This window comes from Heptranchias perlo, chromosome 5, assembly GCF_035084215.1.
Source record: "Heptranchias perlo isolate sHepPer1 chromosome 5, sHepPer1.hap1, whole genome shotgun sequence".
Taxonomy (NCBI): Eukaryota; Metazoa; Chordata; class Chondrichthyes; order Hexanchiformes; family Hexanchidae; genus Heptranchias; species Heptranchias perlo.
The window spans coordinates 59,348,424-59,367,753 of NC_090329.1; the positions used below are offsets into that span (position 1 = coordinate 59,348,424).

General features: G+C 41.0%; 1 protein-coding gene across 4 annotated transcripts in view; it reads left to right on the forward strand.

Moving 5' to 3' along the window:
* msraa (methionine sulfoxide reductase Aa) overlaps nucleotides 1-19,330 on the forward strand; it is a 321,830-nt gene that overhangs the window by 234,170 nt on the left and 68,330 nt on the right. For all 4 annotated transcript variants that reach the window (XM_067984453.1, XM_067984454.1, XM_067984455.1 and 1 more), the window contains one exon: nucleotides 13,058-13,162. In XM_067984453.1, the coding sequence (XP_067840554.1) occupies nucleotides 13,058-13,162 (105 nt within the window). The remainder of the gene's footprint in view (nucleotides 1-13,057; nucleotides 13,163-19,330) is intronic.

Genomic DNA, 19,330 nt, shown 5'->3' on the forward strand with positions numbered 1-19,330 from the left:
ACGAACATTTAAATAAATAATTCATAATTCCCAACGAATATACATACCCTTGAGGAATAAAAACTCCACAGGAAAAGTGATCCAACCGTGGTAACTCGAGAAGTTAAGGCAAGTATTGATTAAAAGAAGAGGCTTACAATGCTGCCAAAAAGAGTAGTAAGCCTGAGGATTGGAAGGGTTTTAGAAATCAGCAAAGGATGATCGAGAAATTGATAAAGAGAGAGAAAATAGAATGAGACTAAACTGGCAAGAAATATTAAAACAGATTGTAAGAGCTTCTACAATTATATAAAAAGGAAGAGATTAGAGAAGGTAAACGTGGGTCCCTTAGAGGCAGAGACAGGAGAAATTATAATGGGGAATGAGGAAATAACAGTGACGTTAAACAAATATTTTATGTCTGTCTTCACAATAGAAGACATAAAAAACGCAACGGAAATAGTGGAGAGCCAAGAATCTAATGAGAGGGAGGAACTTAAAGTAATTAATATTAGTAAAGAAAAAGTTTTAGAAAATGAATGGGACTAAAAGTCGACAAAACCCCTGGACCTGATGGCCCACATCCTTGGGTTTTATAAAAGGTGGCTGCAGAGATAGTGGACACATTGGTTTTGATCGTCCAGAGTTCCCTAGATTCTAGAATGGCCCCCGTGGATTGGAAGGTAGCAAATGTAACTCAGCTATTCAAGGATGAAGAGAGAGAGAAAACAGGGAACTATAGGCCGGTTAGCCTGTCATCCGTAGTAGGGAAAATGATACAATCTATTATTAAGGATGTAGTAACAGGTCACTTAGAAAATCATAATGTGATTAGGCAGAGTCAACACGGTTTTATGAAAGGGAAATAGTGTTTGACAAATCTAATAGAGTTTTTTGATGTGTAGATAAGGGGGAACTAGTGGATGTGGTACATTTGGATTTTCAAAAGGCATTCGAGAAGGTGCCATTTTTTTTAATTCGTTCATAGGATGTGGGCGACGCTGGCGAGGCCGGCATTTATTGCCCATCCCTAATTGCCCTTGAGAAGGTGGTGGTGAACCGCCTTCTTGAACCACTGCAGTCCATAGAATCATAGAAGTTTACAACATGGAAACAGGCCCTTCGGCCCAACATGTCCTTGTCGCCCAGTTTATACCACTAAGCTAGTCCCAATTGCCTGCACTTGGCCCATACCCCTCTATACCCATCTTACCTATGTAACTGTCCAAATGCTTTTTAAAAGACAAAATTGTACCCGCCTCTACTACCGCCTCTGGCAGCTCATTCCAGACACTCACCACCCTTTGAGTGGTGAAGGTTCTCCCACAGTGCTGTTAGGAAGGGAGTTCCAAGAGTTTGACCCAGCGACGATGAAGGAACGCCAATATATTTCCAAGTCGGGATGGTGTGTGACTTGGAGGGGAACGTGCAGGTGGTGTTGTTCCCATGTACCTGCTGCTCTTGTCCTTCTAGGTGGTAGAGGTCGGGGGTTTGGGAGGTGCTGTCGAAGAAGCCTTGGTGAGTTGCTGCAGTGCATCCTGTGGATGGTACACACTGCAGCCACTGTGCGCCGGTGGTGAAGGGAGTGAATGTTTAGGGTGGTGGATGGGATGCCAATCAAGCGGGCTGCTTTGTTCTGGATGGTGTCGAGCTTCTTGAGTGTTGTTGGAGCTGCACTCATCCAGGCAAGTGGAGAGTATTCCATCACACTCCTGACTTGTGCCTTGTAGATGGTGGAAAGGCTTTGGGGAGTCAGGAGGTGAGTTACTCGCCGCAGAATGCCCAGCCTCTGACCTGTTCTTGTAGCCACTGTATTTATATGGCTGGTCTAGTTAAGTTTCTGGTCAATGGTGACCCCCAGGATGTTAATGATGGGAGATTCGGCGACGGTAATGCCGTTGAATGTCATGGGGAGGTGGTTAGACTCTGTCTTGTTGGAGATGGTCATTACCTGGCACTTGTTTGGCTCGAATGTTACTTGCTACTTATCAGCCCAAGCCTGGATGTTGTCCAGGTCTTGCTGCATGCGGGCTCGGACTGCTTCATTATCTGAGGGGTTGGGAATGGAACTGAACACTGTGCAATCATCAGCAACCATCCCCATTTCTGACCTTATGATGGAGAGAAGGTCATTGATGAAGCAACTGAAGATGGTTGGGCCTAAGACACTGCCCTGAGGAACTCTTGCAGCAATGTCCTGGGGCTGAGATGATTGGCCTCCAACAACCACTACCATCTTCCTTTGTTCGAGGTATGACTCCAGCCACTGGAGAGTTTTCCCCCTGATTCCCATTGACTTCAATTTTACTAGGGCTCCTTGGTGCCACACTTGGTCAAACGCTGCCTTGATGTCAAGGGCAGTCACTCTCACCTCACCTCTGGAATTCAGCTGTTTTGTCCATGTTTGGACCAAGGCTGTAATGAGGTCTGGAGCCGAGTGGTCCTGGCAGAACCCAAACTGAGCATCGGTGAGCAGGTTATTGGTGAGTAAGTGCCGCTTGATAGCACTGTCGACGACACCTTCCATCACTTTGCTGATGATTGAGAGTAGACTGATGGGGCGGTAATTGGCCGGATTGGATTTGTCCTGCTTTTTGTGGACAGGACATACCTGGGCAATTTTCCACATTGTCGGGTAGATGCCAGTGTTGTAGCTGTACTGGAACAGTTTGGCTAGAGACGCAGCTAGTTCTGGAGCACAAGTCGTCAGCACTACAGCCCGGATGTTTTCGGGGCCCATAGCCTTTACTGTATCCAGTGCACTCAGCCGTTTCTTGATATCACGTGGAGCGAATCGAGTTGGCTGAAGACTGGCTTCTGTGATGGTGGGGATATCGGGAGGAGGCCGAGATGGATCATCCACTCGGCACTACTGGCTGAAGATGGTTGCAAATGCTTCAGCCTTGTCTTTTGCACTCACGTGCTGGACTCCGCCATCATTGAGGAAGGGAATGTTTGCAGAGCCTCCTCCTCTCTATAAGAGGTTGTTACACAAGATTCGGTCTCATGGGAACGGGGGTAATATATTCGCATGGATTGAGGATTGGTTAACTGACAGAAAACAGAGAATAGAAATAAATGGGTCATTTTCAGGTTGGCAGGTTGTAACTAGTGGGGTGCCGCAAGGATCGGTGCTTGGGCCTCAGCGAAGGGACCAAGTGTAATATATCCAAGTTTGCTAATGATACAAAGCTAGGTGAGAAAGAAAGTTGTGAGGAGGATGCAAAGGGATATAGACAGGTTAAGTGAGTGGGCAAGAAGGTGGCAGATGGAGTATAATATGGGGAAATGCAAGATTATTCACTTTGGGAGGAAAAATAGAAAAGCGGAATATTTTTTAAATGGTGAGAAACTACTAAATGTTGGCATTCAGAGGGATTTGGGTGTCCTTGTATACGAAACATAGAAAGTTAACATGCAGGTACAGCAAGTAATTAGGAAGGCAAATGGTATGTTGTACTCCAACCCCCTTGCAAGAAAGGCCAAGAGTCAGCAAGTCTTGCTGCAATTGTATAGGGCTTTGGTGAGACCACACCTAGAGTATTGTGTGCAATTTTGGTCTCCTTACCTAAGGAAGGATATTCTTGCCTTGGAGGTGGTGCAGCGAAGGTTCACTGGATTAATTCCTGGGATGAGAGGGTTGTCCTATGAGGAGAGATCAAGTAGAATGGGCCTATACTGTCTGGAGTATAGAAGAATGAGAGGTTATCTCATTGAAACATATAAGATTCTAAGAGGGCTTGATAGGATAAATGCTGAGAGGCTGTTTCCCCAGGCTGGAGAGTTTAGAACTGGAGGGCATAGTCTCAAGATGAGGGGTCAGCCATTTAGGACTGAGATGAGGAGGAATGTCTTCGTTCAGAGTGCCGTGAATATTTGGATGCTCAGTCGTTGGGTATATTCAAGACTGAGATCAATAGATGTTTGGACTCTAAGGGAATCAAGGGATATGGGGATCGGGTGGTGATGTGGATTTGAGGTCGAAGATCAGCCATGATCTTATTGACTGGCGGAACAGGCTTGAGGGGCCGTATGGCCTACTCCTGCTCCTATTTCTTATGTTCTTATGTTCTAAACCTTCTGACTTGTTCAAAACAGTAAAGCACAATTAACTGGTGTGTTTGGTTTAAGGAGTTCTTATTAGATTTGTAAACCTCTGTGTTTAATCCAACACCAACCATACAGTGTAACAATTTTAGCTATGGTTTTTCAAAAATGAAGGTATTCCAATACTTGTAATGTATTTTTTTCTCTTTCATTATTGAGCTAAAATGTAAATATGAAACCAGGAAAGCATGACATACTGTTATTACATTAATTATAAGTTTAGGAACATCAGATCTAATTTTGAAAGCCCGAGGGAGCACACCTGACATTGCATGGAGCATTTGTAGATGAAATTGCAAGAGAAAGATATATCTAATCCTTTGAAGAAAATGGCCAAAATGATTTTTATAAATCAGTTTGAATTTCCTTTTTTATTTGAAAAACATGCTAAAATGAATAATTTCTTATTGCGTTACATTTTCAAGGAAACATTAACTGTTTTAGAAGCTTTAAAAAAAATGCATTTAATTATTGTTAAAAAAAATCGCTAGTTAAAGAATGCCATCAGCTGCTGATTCCACCTAGTTCATCATTTCACAGAGTTAAAAAACAGTCCATTTTGCCTGCGGTTCTGCAGAAGTAACTTCAAACTAAGAACCTTCAGAGGTGCCAGATTATAATTTTGACGGAAAGTGGGGCATTTTATGTGGGTGCACCTGATCAGCAACCAGATTTTAGAATTTTAAATAAGGGCTTGGTCAGATCAATGAAAATTATTACTATTTCTTTAGACGTAATTATCATGGAGGCTGGATATAGATATGTGCTGGGTTATTTTGAGTCCAGCACTTCCTCAAGGATAATATTGAGCAGTTGTGCTGTTCCCAGGCTGAGCTGGAGCTTTCCACATGGAAGGTGCTGAATTCACATTGGATGCAGTTTGCATTTGAAAAATGAATCACTTGCCTAAGGCCTCCTACGGTTAAGGGAGTTTTGTATAAATGCAGTAAAGAACAAAGATTTTTTTTAACAGCCCCAGAGATACACTGAAATCTATATGAGATTAATACCCTACATTGACCAAAACTGAAGCAGTTTAAAGAAATTGAAGCTGATAGCCCATGTGAGCCAAATGCCATAAATTATACAGCGTGGCCTTTTACAGTCTGTGTATTAGAATGTGAGCTTTAAACTGTATTATCTAAATAATGTTTTAAATAACCATCTGAATACTAAATACTTTTTAATGATATGCTTCATTATATCATATTATTGCTATATAGTGTTTTATATATACTGAATGATAAGTTTCATAAAGTTAAATTTTGACTAAAAATATGATCACTTCTTAATTCACAATATTCTTGAACAAACTAAAAATACATAGTAATTTTTATAAATGTTTGTTCAGATTTTTACTGTAGTCAGTCAAAGGGTCATATTCAGTCAAAGAACATGGCAGTTCCTGCGGCCTTGTTATGATTATAAGTTCTATTATAGCAGTCAATCTGCCTTAAATGAAATCATAAGGACTCTTTTAAAAGACTAATTTATTGTAATAAGGCATCTTTAGAGTCCTTGGATTCTGAATGGCTGGAACTACAGTGTAGGTGGTCTGTAAGGGGAAAAAAGCTGTTGTCTCAAAATGACTTTTATTGCTATTTTATTTATTTCTCCCTTTTTTCTCCCTCTTTCGTGAAGGTTCTTTTTGGGAATAGAGAGTTCCACAGGTGCTGAGAGACATCCAGTACAGAACCTAAGTTGCCTTTCTTTATGTGTGATCCTACACAGTCAGCATTGGTAGGTTGTTCAACCCAGGGTTCAAAGGCCAATTTACATTGGCCAAACTGCTGCCCCATCTGAGCTCTGCTAACTCTGGACAATTCTGAAATTGAAGCTGGGTCAGTCCTAGTCTGTATGTGGCCAATTTTCACTTTGGGTGGAGACCGGACGGGCGATGCAATTCCACCGCCTGCCTCATGTCCTCGGTGAGAGACCAGAGCCATCTTGATGGTCGTGCTTCATTTAGTTTCATCAGCAAGCTGCGAGCGTTGAACCATCACTTATAGAAAGCTCGGCGATTGGTGGGGGGGGGAGAGGGGATGATCCAGTGGCATCTCTGCGGCACCAAACTAGACATTGGGTGTTAAAGAGGATGAGGAGGCAATACGGGGGGGTGGGTGCAGGGGGCTCTGGTGGTCTGGCAGCTGGTGGGAAGATATTGTGGGACCAGGAGAAGCATTTGTGCTCTTCCTGGCTCCAAAAGATCAGTTTTTTTAAAAAAAAGCAAAAACCTACCTGGTTTTGGAGCAGCCTGCAGCGGTCCTTTTAAGGACCATTGGAAGAGCTGCTCTATGCCTAGCACCAATGAACAGAGCGAGAGCAGCATATCCTCCAATCCATTGGGATCCTATGTACATCATAGGACTGTGCTTTGCATTTAATAAGTAGTCTTCCACCTGAAACGGGTAGGCACCCGGGCTGCCCATGCAAAGGCCCCAACCAAAATTGCGGTGGGCGGATCAGGAGCAAGAATTGGGCGGTAAGTTCAGCCCCACAGTTTTAGGAGCACTGCTGTCCTGTTCCCGCCCAGCAGAAGCTGTGAAATCGGTCCGTATGACGCAGCACAACATTGGGTGGTGCGGTTATTCACCAAGCCATCGGGAGAACTCATGTTGCTGTTTAAATAAATATACTTTACAAAAATGAAATTGGGAATAAATAATGCAGTGATTTGCTTCTACATTTCCTGTCAACATGCTTTGCAATTTTAATCAGATGGAAGCCTGGGAACTATTGTACGATGTAACCTTTAAAGAACAGTCTACATTCTGTAACTGCATCACCAGATAACCCATCACTCTGTGAAAGCAAATGCTCAGGCACTAGGGAAAATGGAAGAATGTGCGGCTTTTTGCTTGTACTTCTGTGGTATAAATATGTTATGCAACACGAGCAGTGGGTTATCGTATCGAAACTCGTGATGACACCGTAAAATTCTGCTTGTAGCTGCCATCATGGGTGTTATGCAGTTGTGTTGCTGTTGATTATTTTATGGGATTCCATACTATATATCGCTTTAAGGACAAAAGGTGCAAACCAGTCAGCGTAAGGATGAGCAGAAAGAGCTTTAGACCCAGTGTTATCCTCGTGATTGTCAATAAAAATTTCTAAAGTCAATACACGAGAGCCAGGGCACTTCTGTTTTGCGTTTGCTACCACTGAGTTCTGGCCATGATCACAAACTATCTATCATGCTTTCTTTCTTTATCCTATGGACTGTGTTCGTGGTTGATTGCCTTACCACCTGAGTGCTTTACGACAAATGATCTGAAAGAATACAAAGCATTCAAGACAACAGCACACAGACAATGCGTGAACACAACAGCTGCCTTTTTTGTGATAGACATAGCAAGGCCACAACCATGCTTTCTATTGCTTTGCATTTTCTGCATTGTTACTTTGGCTAATGGAATTATTTAAATCAAATGAAAATGATGACTGGAGACTTGCTGAAACTGGGATCACTGAAGAGATGCTGGCTATTACTCCATATACAGGGCTAAAATTAATGTTATTCTGCAGTCTTTTAAATATAAATTTGATACTTTCAGCCTTAACCAGAAACTGGAGGATCTAGTTTAATTTTATTGACCTTTACTTAAGCGAAGCTTGATAAAATATGGTGCCAAAGAATGGATGATTTAGGTGGTTTGTTACATATGGTTTTGTGATAAGTCTGATAGTATTTTGTTACATTTTAGGGAAGCCTGTGAATTTCTTTACAACTCACCATCCAAAATAATCTGGTGTTCTGTAAGGTCCCATATCACAAACCCAATATTCGTTAAAGTTATAATCCCAAATTCTGTGAGGTCTCATGTCACTCAGAACTACTTTCATTAGCAGTAATTTCGATATCATACATGCCAATCTAGAAAACTAGTAAAAGCTAGCCAATATCTTCAAAAAAGCTGACATTGTCCCAAAAAACGAAAGCTTAAGAACAACCCTAAATATGGGCCTTATGACACTGCAAGACGAAGAGTTAGACCAAAAGCCCAATGGGACATAGGCCTGTCATAACTTGAGCTGCACTTTCAGTACCCAACATCCCATCACTTTTATTGCTGGGGAGAAAACCTAAAATACACGGAAGTGCTGTTTGCATTAATGGTGAATTTAAAAATGACAGAGGGTGTTAGAATTAAAGGCATGAGGGGCCAACCACTCTCCCAGAAAAGTTTGAATTATGACACTTTATTACTGCATTTTGCAGCATTTGAGAGTCTACTGTAATTCTGTCTTTCAAGCCAAATTAATTCTCTTGGAGGAGTTAGATATTTTAAATATGAAAATACAAGTAGATGTAGGGACTTCAAATATTTTACATGATCCAGTTCCTTTCTGTGGGATCTAAATCCAGATACAATATATTAGTTTGTGAACTGAAACCTTTTAAAGCATGCACCTGCAATAATCCCAACCAGCAATGCATTCTACCCAAAAAGGTAACAGATGCAATCACAGCAAAGCTATAGGAGGCAAGCAGGATGAATGATGTGAAAGGTCAATGGAATACAAGCGTAGCTACCGAAGACTGCATATTCCCCATACCTGCTGCCAGAAAATACAGCCTGCACACCCTGGCACTTCCTTTCCCTGCCATCAGCCACCTCTGACCCAAAAATATTTCTATATTTACCTTTTTAAAAATCTCGAGGTTCTCCCGATCATTAGTGGAAGATTTGCCAAAACCCCAGCTGTTTAAATCGTCTCTCCACTAAAGTTACGGTGGACGATCTAGAAACCCCCGTGAATTTCTTATGTTTCTACGTATTTCTTTTCCACAAACTGTAGTTTGTATTGTCAAGTTTTTTTGGTCACATTTTTGTGTTAAATTTTCCCATTGTAATTTCCTATACCCAAATTTACCATTGAATTTTCCAATGTCAACCTTCACCATCACAGTTTGTTGCTGAAACGATTAAGTCACTCAAAGGGGGTGAATTTCTGCGGGGGTTTTCCCACATGTCCACTGTAACTTCGGCAGAAGAACCACAGAAACCCCTGGATAAATGGCAGAAATGCCATTAACCCTATTTTTCTGGGGTTTCTGTGGCTCTCCCATTGAAGTTACAATGAAAAAGCAGGAGAAATAACTTCACCCCCATAATGTATTTTTAAAAAACTTCATCTGTCATTTCTTTCTCAGTAACTGAAATTTCTGTTGTCCAAAATAAGATTTTAAACAATTTCACAATAACATGATTACATTGATCCACTGAATTGTCTTTTGTATATTTTGATACCTATGTTAAACTTTTTACTTCAGGGTCTCATAGTGTGTCAAGGACTGGATATTTTCACTTCACAACAATTAAAAGAGCTTTTAATCATATCTGCCCATTCTGAGCAAGTGGAGTTTACAGAATTTCCCAGCATGTAACCTGTGTGTCGATATGATTTGAGGGCGTATCTCCTCATCCTGTGAAGATTTATGAATTTCTTTGCTTTTTCCAAAAGACTTTGAAATACGCTGGACATTGAATTGTCAAACCTTTTATTTCCAGTTATGCTGGCGTTTATTTAAATTTGTTAACAACGGGCAACATCTGTATAGAGGAGCACATGTGAACAGAAGCACCGTTGTTGATTGTTAATAGAGCATGGATTGCTGTTTATTGCTGTTGAAAATTCAGTTTAAAAATCTGTCTCTTCTGAACAGTTTTGAGACTTAAGGATTTTTTATCTATAAAGGAAAACTTGGAAATTGCATAAATAAGGAACTCTTGAGCATTTTAAGATGCAGTTTTTGTTTGTTCATGGAAATTTATGTTTATTAAAAACTATTTATGCAGATAAACTCACTAATAGTGCAGTACATTTTCTGCTGCTGTCCTCCTGGCACATGTCAGGAGTGCAAAGCAGTAAACTGTGCGCTCCCTGCCTGTGATTTTCCATCCATTAACCTTAAGAAGTAATAAATTTACATTTAAATGCTTTAAGGTGGGAACGTGAAGACAGGAACTAGTGGATGGTGGGAAAAGTGCTGGGGAGTACCTGAGGGTGCAAAAGATACAGCAGAGCAAAATAGGCTCTTCAGCAGGAACGTTGTGGGGACATTGGAGTCGGAGGCACAGCAACAAGAAGAGGCAAGAATTGGATGATGGAGAGGGAGAGCCACAAGAAAGAGGGTCTTCAGAACACATTGTAGCTAGACAGGCCCAGGAGCAGTTGATAGAGCAGTGCTTTCGGTGACCTCCTCCACCCCCTTAACCTGAAGTCAGAAAAAGTCTCTCCGCATTATCAGTCCTTGTTACCCCTTCACTACTTCCGTAACTCTGTATTCAAGAACATTGAAAGTATTCAGCCAACCTCTTTGCCAGTGAAATTCTGACAATGCAGACTAAGAAGCTGTAATGAGAAGCAATTATAAGCCAAAGTTGCAACTGGAATAACACATATATAATAGATGGATATATATAAAATATGTACAAACAGAATTGATACTGGTTTGGTATAAATGGGAATTCGAGTTTCTGACAGAGTGCAATGCTACAGCATTGTAGATACTGGACAACCCAATGTTTTATATTGACCATTGCAAAGTTTAGAAGATTAGTAAGTAAAGTTAGAAGTACAACATTTATACTGACAGTTTGTGTAGTCAGTGAACAGTCAGGTTAAACTGAGCTGCTTTGGTGACTAGTAACACAAGAATATTGGTAGAGGTGGAGAAAAGTACAATAATCTAGTTGTTAAATGTATATTGTGTACATGGACTGCAAACCTTTCTGCTTCAATGCAAGACTGTACAGAACAGAGATCCGACTCTAATTGCTGCTGAGCTACTACATGAAATGTACGGTAAATTGGAGTTTACACTGTTGTGGGTGAGGATAAGTTTGTGGCCTGACAGGAAATAAGGGGGACTAAGTTTCTTCATTATTGTGCATTGGTGTATCATGCTTTTAGTCATCGTCACTCTTTGAGTCAATGACTAATCTTCTTAGTTTTTCATAATCTTCTGTTATATTGATAGTCAAGCTTCCACTGAAATCATTTAGGGCAGAGAGAGGGATCACTGGTCACCTGTGAATCCCTTGCCACTTTTCTCAAAACTGCCTAATGCGGGGGAGAATGCAGCCAAGGGACAACATTGATGGTATGGATGACGAGGTCTGTAGGCTGTATATTCCTAATCAAAGTAGATGGTGTGAGGAGGATTATCCATCAACAAAAAAGAAACAGTTTTTCTCTATCAATTAGTTTTTGCAGACTAGCCACACTCTAAATCTGCTCTCCTTAAACATGTGCCTTGTTACAGATTAAAAAAAACTCTGGAACATAGTTGTAAACTGTGTTAAACTTAAGTAATTTTATTACAGGGTAATAGCCATGATGGTACTCCTCCCTGCATTTCTTTATTTCACTGCATGCTGCCTTTGTAAAGTCACAAGCTGCAGCCCACGTCCACTCTTCACAGCTGCAGTAAAGATTCAATCTGGTGTCTTCCCAGGAATGGGAACTGTGGTAGGAATACTGCCAAATGGCACCTTTAGCAAGAATTGAGTTAATGTGAATGGAAAGTTCCATTTGCACTGTAGCTCTGACTTCAAATTTGTTCCAAATTAAAACAAATCATGTAAAAGGTGTAAAGCACTTATTGGAACATTAGCTGTTAGTAAAATCTCCCACCTCCTGATAACCAGTTTGTAGTTGGCTTGGATTTAGGTGATATTGATTCAGGATGTTGGAAACTGTTACAAAATTCCATTTGTAATTTTAGAATTCTGTAACAGTTTCCAACATCCTGAATCAATATCACCTACTTTGCACCTGCCTCCTTACCCACTTTGCACCATAGTATAGGTATTGGGGTATAATGTGATGCTCATCCATGAACTGGTTCACATTTAAGGTCCAAGATAAAGGCAAAGGGAGAGAATTGAGTGGTCAATGCAAACAGGATGGAACTGTTGTATATCCAGTAACCACCACAGGCCTGATTTATAAACTGACTTGCCACTGTTTGGAAAATGCATTTTAATCTTGATCTGAACCCTTAACCTCTCTTGTAAATGAATGCATAGTTTTGAATATTTTTAAGAGTTGGGTCTTAACAGGGATTTTTAAGCTTTCAAAACATGTGTTTAGCTTTTATTGCTGAATAAAGAGAAAACTACCGTTTATGCCTCTGAGACCCTATCAACTAAAACTACCACTGAAATGCCTAAATGGCCACCTTTTAATCTCTTTAATAAAAACAGAAAATGCTGGAAATATTCAGCAGGTCCGGTAGCATCTGTGGAGAGAGAAACAGTTAAAGTTTCAGATCGATGACCCTTCATCAGATGCTGCCTGACCTGCTGAGTATTTCCAACATTTTCTGTTTTTATTTCAGATTTCCAGCATCCGCTGTATTTTGCTTTTATTTTAATGTCTTTATTTGGTTCTGTTCTCATCCATTTCCCTTTCAAAAGGTAACTAGCTCTGTCTCTTAGTGCCTAATTGTGTTAATCCACTGAGAATGGGAGTGTTTTCTATGAGAAATAGATACTGAGTAAACAATGGATTATCTTGTTGGCAAACCTCCCATATACCAGTACTAAACGTGAACAGTTCTACAGCATACTGTATATTATTGATGAGACATTTTGGTCGGGTACAATATTCTCAACCTTTTTTCTATCTAATTCTAGACAAAATTATAACATAAAAAAGAAACTATTTTCATTTCACTACAACTGCTGTGAACTGCTTTGCTGAATTTCTTATGGGGACAATTTACAACATGTTTACCTCAGTCCATAAAATATTTCATTTCATGAACTTATTTAAAACATTACAAACTGCTTTGATTTAAACAAAGTAACAAATTGCTATTTTACGAGAGCATTATGGTGTGCAAAAAATTACACTTTTACTGTGCTGCTGTCTTTAATTTGAGATTGCAGTAAAAATAACAAGCAGCGGCTATAGGCTTATCAGCAGTCTCCTGAATTAGTATTGTGTTGTCTTTCTATAGGGATGACTGGCCATGCAGAAGTAGTGCGTGTTGTGTACCATCCAGACAAAATCTGCTTTGAAAAACTGCTCAAGGTCTTCTGGGAGAGCCATGACCCAACACAAGGTACAGTAATGAATAGACCAGCTCCTCATTATATTCCTAATTACTGCTGTGGTAATTAGTGTTTCAGTAACATGTTTCAAATGAACCTTGAAACCACATGTGGCCCAAACAACGTGAAAGGAAAAAAAATGGACAGGCAGAGATTTTTTTTAAAAATTGAGGCAATGGAACCAGAAAAAAATATTGTGACTGCTCAACTCAGAGGCGTTAGCATTGCTTTGAAGAGATAGTATCTCCTCGACTGAACAGGAAATATAGACATCATTCACGTAGGAGTCTGCAACACAGCTTATTTCACCTTCCCAACTACACTAAAGTGTGTGGTGATGAGCATTATGGAAGGAATGGACTTTTTTTTCCATAACGAGAGTCAGTTCTTGCTTTTGTCTGTCTATAAAAGTCATTAATCAAGTCCAAATAACCTTCACTTTTACTAGTGGTTCCTATATCATAAACTTCTTGTGACCCCAGTGGGTTGATAACACAAAATAAATGATGGGTGTGTAAGTGTTGGCGAGGGCTGATGCTGAGGGGATTAATCTGCTGAGTATTGGATTTCCTTTACAGTTTTCAAATGATGCTCAGATTTTCTATTATATTAAATTGCAAAAGTGATATTGCAAAACTGAAATGTTAAAAGGTAGAATCAAGGAAATGTATCAGTCCATAAACCATTTTGTTATTCATAGAATTATTTTTAAACTGATAAACATCTCCCCTCAGCAACCTTATGCCCTCTCCTAACTATTAAAGAGGCCTAGAAATTCGTTGGGACAGCGTCTGTTTTATAGGCATAAAATGGGTGCTGAAGTGTCTGGTATAGTGGGCAGTGCACGCCCGTCTCGAGCTGGTAGTTCGCCGCCTGGCAAATTGGATCGTGCTCCTCCCTCGGTCCAGGGAGCGAGCCAGAAATATGTAAAACGGTAATTAAAATATTTAAATAAGGGTCTTATATTTGCTGTAGGACCCTTTCCTGATATTGGGCTGCCCCAGTGCTTGACTTGCCAAGAGATAAACTTGCTCAGCAACTCGTGGCGCTAAGGAAGGTTCCTTCAACAGCTCTATTCAAAGGGTTCATCCACTACATAAAGGTTAATTCTGGTTTGTCATGTTATGTTGCTGGTTAACTTCTGGACTTTTTGTGGCCTATTTTCTGACTTCTACAACTTCATTCTGACTTCTAATGACAAATGTTTACTGCTACTGCACTGCTTTTGGCTGCTTTCAAAATAGTTTCACTGCAGTCATGGGTGGACTGATCGGGCTGCCTTTGGGGCTGGAGGACGAGGGGGAGCAGCCAAGAAGACAGGAGAGAGCAGGAGCAGCTGGCAGGAGGGGGACACTGTGCAGAAGGTCATATCCACGATGGGTCTTCAGGGAGCACTTCTCTAACCTGAACTTCACTGAAGAGCAATGTCTCAGGTGCCTTCACATCACAAAGGAGGCTGTCACCGAGCTATTATCACCTGCTGTAGCCATAACTCGAGCCCCAAACCAGGGCATGAACGGCACTGCCTGTGGCCGTCACGGTATTCTGCGGCGAGTGACTCACCTCCTGACTCCCCAAAGCCTTTTCACCATCTACAAGGCACAAGTCAGGAGTGTGATGGAATACTCTCCACTTGCTTGGATGAGTGCAGTTCCAACAACACTCAAAAAGCTTGACACCATCCAGGACAAAGCAGCCTGCTTGATTGTCACGCCATCCACCACCCTAAACATTCACTCCCTTCACCACCGGGCACCATGGCTGCAATGTGGCCATAACTCTCCACATGTCCATGATGGCCAGCCTGTTTTCTTCTAAAGGGGAAAGGAAGTGCGGGCAGCTCGGCCCCCTCCAGTGGCAGCCTCCTGGCACAGGTTGGGCACGACCTTTTGCAAGAAAGAGCGGAGTTAGTGACATCTTTGTGAGGTGTTTGGAGAATGTGCCTGACATGGTCCAATAGTTGGTATGCAGTGTATAAGCTGTGAGGTATGGGGAAGGGAGTGTTGCAATCGTGGTGACTGACGTGAGGAGAAGGAGGTGTTGTAAAATGTGGTGCAGTGATTGTAGGAGAGTGAAGGGAAGCTGGGGAGGGGAGTATTGTGAGTAGTGAGGCTGGAGGTGTGAACAGAGACTAAGAGAGCAGTATTCTTACCTTGACAACTTTGGTGAGGTTATTGAACTACTTTCAGTATTACAGGCATGTCCTGAGAGCTGCTCATCAACCTCTTCCCACTGACAACGGAGTTATTAACTGGAGGGCTTTCTGCCCTCTGGGAGGAACAGGAGCTCCCTCCTCCTGTCCACTGCCTGACCAGGGCCTCCAATGTGGCATCAGAGAACCTGGGTGCCCTGTCTGGACCTCTTCCAGCCATTTTCTTCAAATGTGTTTGATTCATTTTAGTGCCACTAAATACTCACTGGAATAAACACTATGCAGCTTTAATACTTGCAATCTAGGTTAAATATGACTGCTTATCTCAGCTTTGCCCACCTAAGAAGCATTTTGGTTATATCATCCAATTATGTCATGGAAAAGTTTGGTCACTCCTGGGCCTTTTAGTTTCTTCATACTTCACCACAAACTAGTCCTCGTGTATCACCTCGGCACAGCACCAGGCTAGGAATCATTTATCTGCGGGTAATAGTTTTAAATCTGCACATCATACATTCTTGAGGTTCAGACCAGGAAGTTTCCATATCAACCTGATAGTGTTAATTTATTTTTGGGTTGGGGGAGGACTGATGTTTTCAATTGTGGTGGGCTGAGTCTGCAAATGGACACCTGTACGCTTATCGTTACAGTTTACAAATCGACCCCGATAGGGAAAAAGTGCTGAGGTTCACCTGCCCACTTGGATACTCTCTGGATTGCAATTGGTCCAGACCAGTTGGCTTGAAAACTACTTAGTGTAATTAGATAGGAGTTAGCTGAAACCAAGTAGAACAGCAATGGGAGCTTTGATAGTCAATAATAAATGGCAATCCAGAGCCTAGCAAAGCTTACGTGAATTTTTATGCTAGGATGTTGTGTCATTATTTGACCTGCAAGCGTACCTTTTCATTTAAACATTTTTTAAATGAATTTTTGTACTTGTCAAATTGAAGAATGTTTGCTGAATAGAGCACTTTTCTCAAACTATTGCCACTCAGTGTCAGTATTAAGAACTCATAGGTTAGTTACAGAGCATGAAAGATGTAGAATTAAGTTCCTCCTAATGTGATGCAATAGTTTGCCCTTGCTGCATTAGTGTGAATCTTCCCACTTGTTGCACCTGCTGTCCTTGTGGTCTTCTGAGTAAGATTGTCAATTTATTGTCAATTATAGACTGTTTTGTGCTGTCTTCAGGAAGCACAGTTCCTACTAGGAACTGAGGTGAGACAGCCCAAATAACTTAATGTAACAGGAAGAAGAGAGTTTCATTTCATCGGTCTGGGTTGGATTTGATGTCAGAGGCAAAAGAAAACAGTATTCAGTCTCTGCACAAACCAGCCCTCCCCCACCCCCAAGAAAGTCCTTGCTAACTGGGATACCTATTTTGAGTTCACCATTCCTGGTTTCATCACTTGCTCAAACCCAACTTGAGATTGCTTCCATCTTTGCATTGTATCCCAAACTATCATTTATACTGTCCGTATTCACAGTTTTAGTGAGTAATATTACTTGGTACATTTTGTGTATTTTTTTAGTCCTTTGATGCTAACTAAAACAAACAACAGGTCTTTATGGACAAAAAAAATTTACACCAAGGGCTGCCTTGTTTGTTTTAGTCAGCATCAAAGAATTATTGCTAAAATATAGATTGGTATGTGTTATTCTATGTGTATGCAAATTGTAGAGAGTTAGAGGTGAGGTGCTGTTATGTTCTTTATTAAGTGCAGCATAAAATCTGCAGTAACTGTTCGCGGACCCCAGATCACTAATAAGTGTTGGCAGCAAAGACTGCTGTGTGGTGTGACAATGCAAAGGTGTTCTGGATGAGACTTTCTGTCATAAATTCTGATCTTACTCTATGTTTTGTCATTTTTATTTCTAAAACTACATCATCACCTTTAACTGTGTGCAGCTGCCTGACGAGCTGTGAAGGAACAGCTGATGTACAAGCAATATTTGTTTGCTATCACCATTTTACCAGTGAGAGCTAAACTGGCAATGGCACTGCCAGTGAGTTTTAAATATAATATATCATTAATCCTTCCTGCCATCCTTTGTCTTTATGTCTGTTTGTACACCCATGCGTCTCTGAATGTCACCTCAATAACTTTGTAAACACGTTATTATAGTTCACCTTCATCATTCACTTGCTTTCATCAAACTGTTCTTTCTCAAAGCTAGGTCAAGTGAGAACTGCGTGTTCTGTTCATGTATTTTATAAACTTCAATGTTGAGCCTCAATGACTGAAACACTTTGATTTTTTTTCCTTGCCAAGATTGATGTGAATGCGTGATTGCTTTCAAAAATGGGCATGTTAGAAACCACGTACTAGTACATGCTTCCAGACATGAATCCATGGATACTGATTTATCACCTCGATATCTAGCTGAGGCTAAGTGGCTTCTTTTAATTCCGATCTCAACATTCCGTACCAATTCAAAATTGTCTCCACAGAAAACTAGAGAAAGGGTTTTACATACGGGGGTGGGGGGGATTCAACTTGCGGCGAAAATGGGCGCAAGATAAGAACATAAGAAATAGGAGCAGGAGTAGGCCATATGGCCCTTCAAGCCTGCTCCACCATTCAATTAAGATCATGGCTGATCTTCTACCTCAACTCCACTTTCCCGCCCTATCCCCATATCCCTTGATTCCCTTAGTATCCAAAAATCTATCAATCTCAGTCTTGAATATACTCAACTTTCTGTCATAAATTCTGTTCGTAGTAGCCATGTGTTCAAATCCCTCCATGGCCTCACCCCACCCTATCTCTAACCTCCTCCAGCCCTACAATCCTCCAAGATCCTTGCACTTCTCCAATTCTGGCCTCTTGTATATCCATTGCCCCATAATTGGTGGTCGTGCCTTCAGCTGTCTAGGCCTCAAGCACTGGAATTCCCTCCCTAAGCCTCTCTTCCTCCCTAAACACTGCTTAAAACCTACCTCTTTGACCAAGCTTTTGGTCACCTGTCCTAATATCTCCTTATGCGGCTCAGTGTAAAATTTTGTTTGATAACATTCCATTGAAGTTCCTAGGGATGTTTTACTACATTAAAGACGCTATATAAATGCAAGTTGTTGTTGTTCCCACACTGATCTGTTTCAAAACTGCATGCAAGTTTCTCACTCAATGAAATAATAGGCTTGTTGTGTTCCTTTTGAGATAGAGGTGGGGTAACATGTTGAATATGTGAAAAGGAAATAGGAATTTTCATGCATATTATGATTATTACTTTGTGATTACTTCCTTTTGGAGGAAGGAATTCAGTCCTCTCAGGCTTTGGTTCATATGCACATTGCATTCAGTGACATGCTGGTGGTACAGATCTCAATATCAGTGGCCTGAAAACAAGAAATAGCCTGTTTTCAGCTGGATTTCTCTCTCTGTCTCTCACATCCAACCTATCTCTGTCTGTCTATCACAGCTATTCTTGTATCTTATTATTTTATCAAAGGTCAATCCTTCTCTGAACTTTCCGTTTGCTCCTCCTGAGCTCCAAATACACTGTCCTACAAGCTTCTCCTTCCTACATCTCCACTGAGTTAAAATTGCCATCTTCTACTTTAACTCATTCTTTCCCAGGACCTCGGCATCGTGGAACTCTTCAACTCTCTCAGGCTTTCATTCCTCGTATAATCTTCAGGATCTTAAAACCAAAGCTTGGTGTCATCTAAACAGTATTTCTTGATTTGATTAATGTTCTGTCCTCCTCTTTTCACCCCTAGTGGTGTCCTACGCTATGTTGATGCTGCACCCATCTATGCTATGGGCCTTGGTCCTTCTCAATGAAAAGGTTATCTTGTACTGAAATGGACACCATTTTGGTTGTATCGAATAAGCAGACACTGGCTGCACTTTACTTACAGTGAAGCACACAGTGCATCAAAGTATGATGAGGCACAGTATAGAATTCTGCCCCTTGTATGGACAAATTTGTGGATAATACAAATTATAAACATGTGTAGACATTTTTCAATTAAAAACTTTGACAGTGTAAATGAAGATAATTTAAATAAAGATAATCC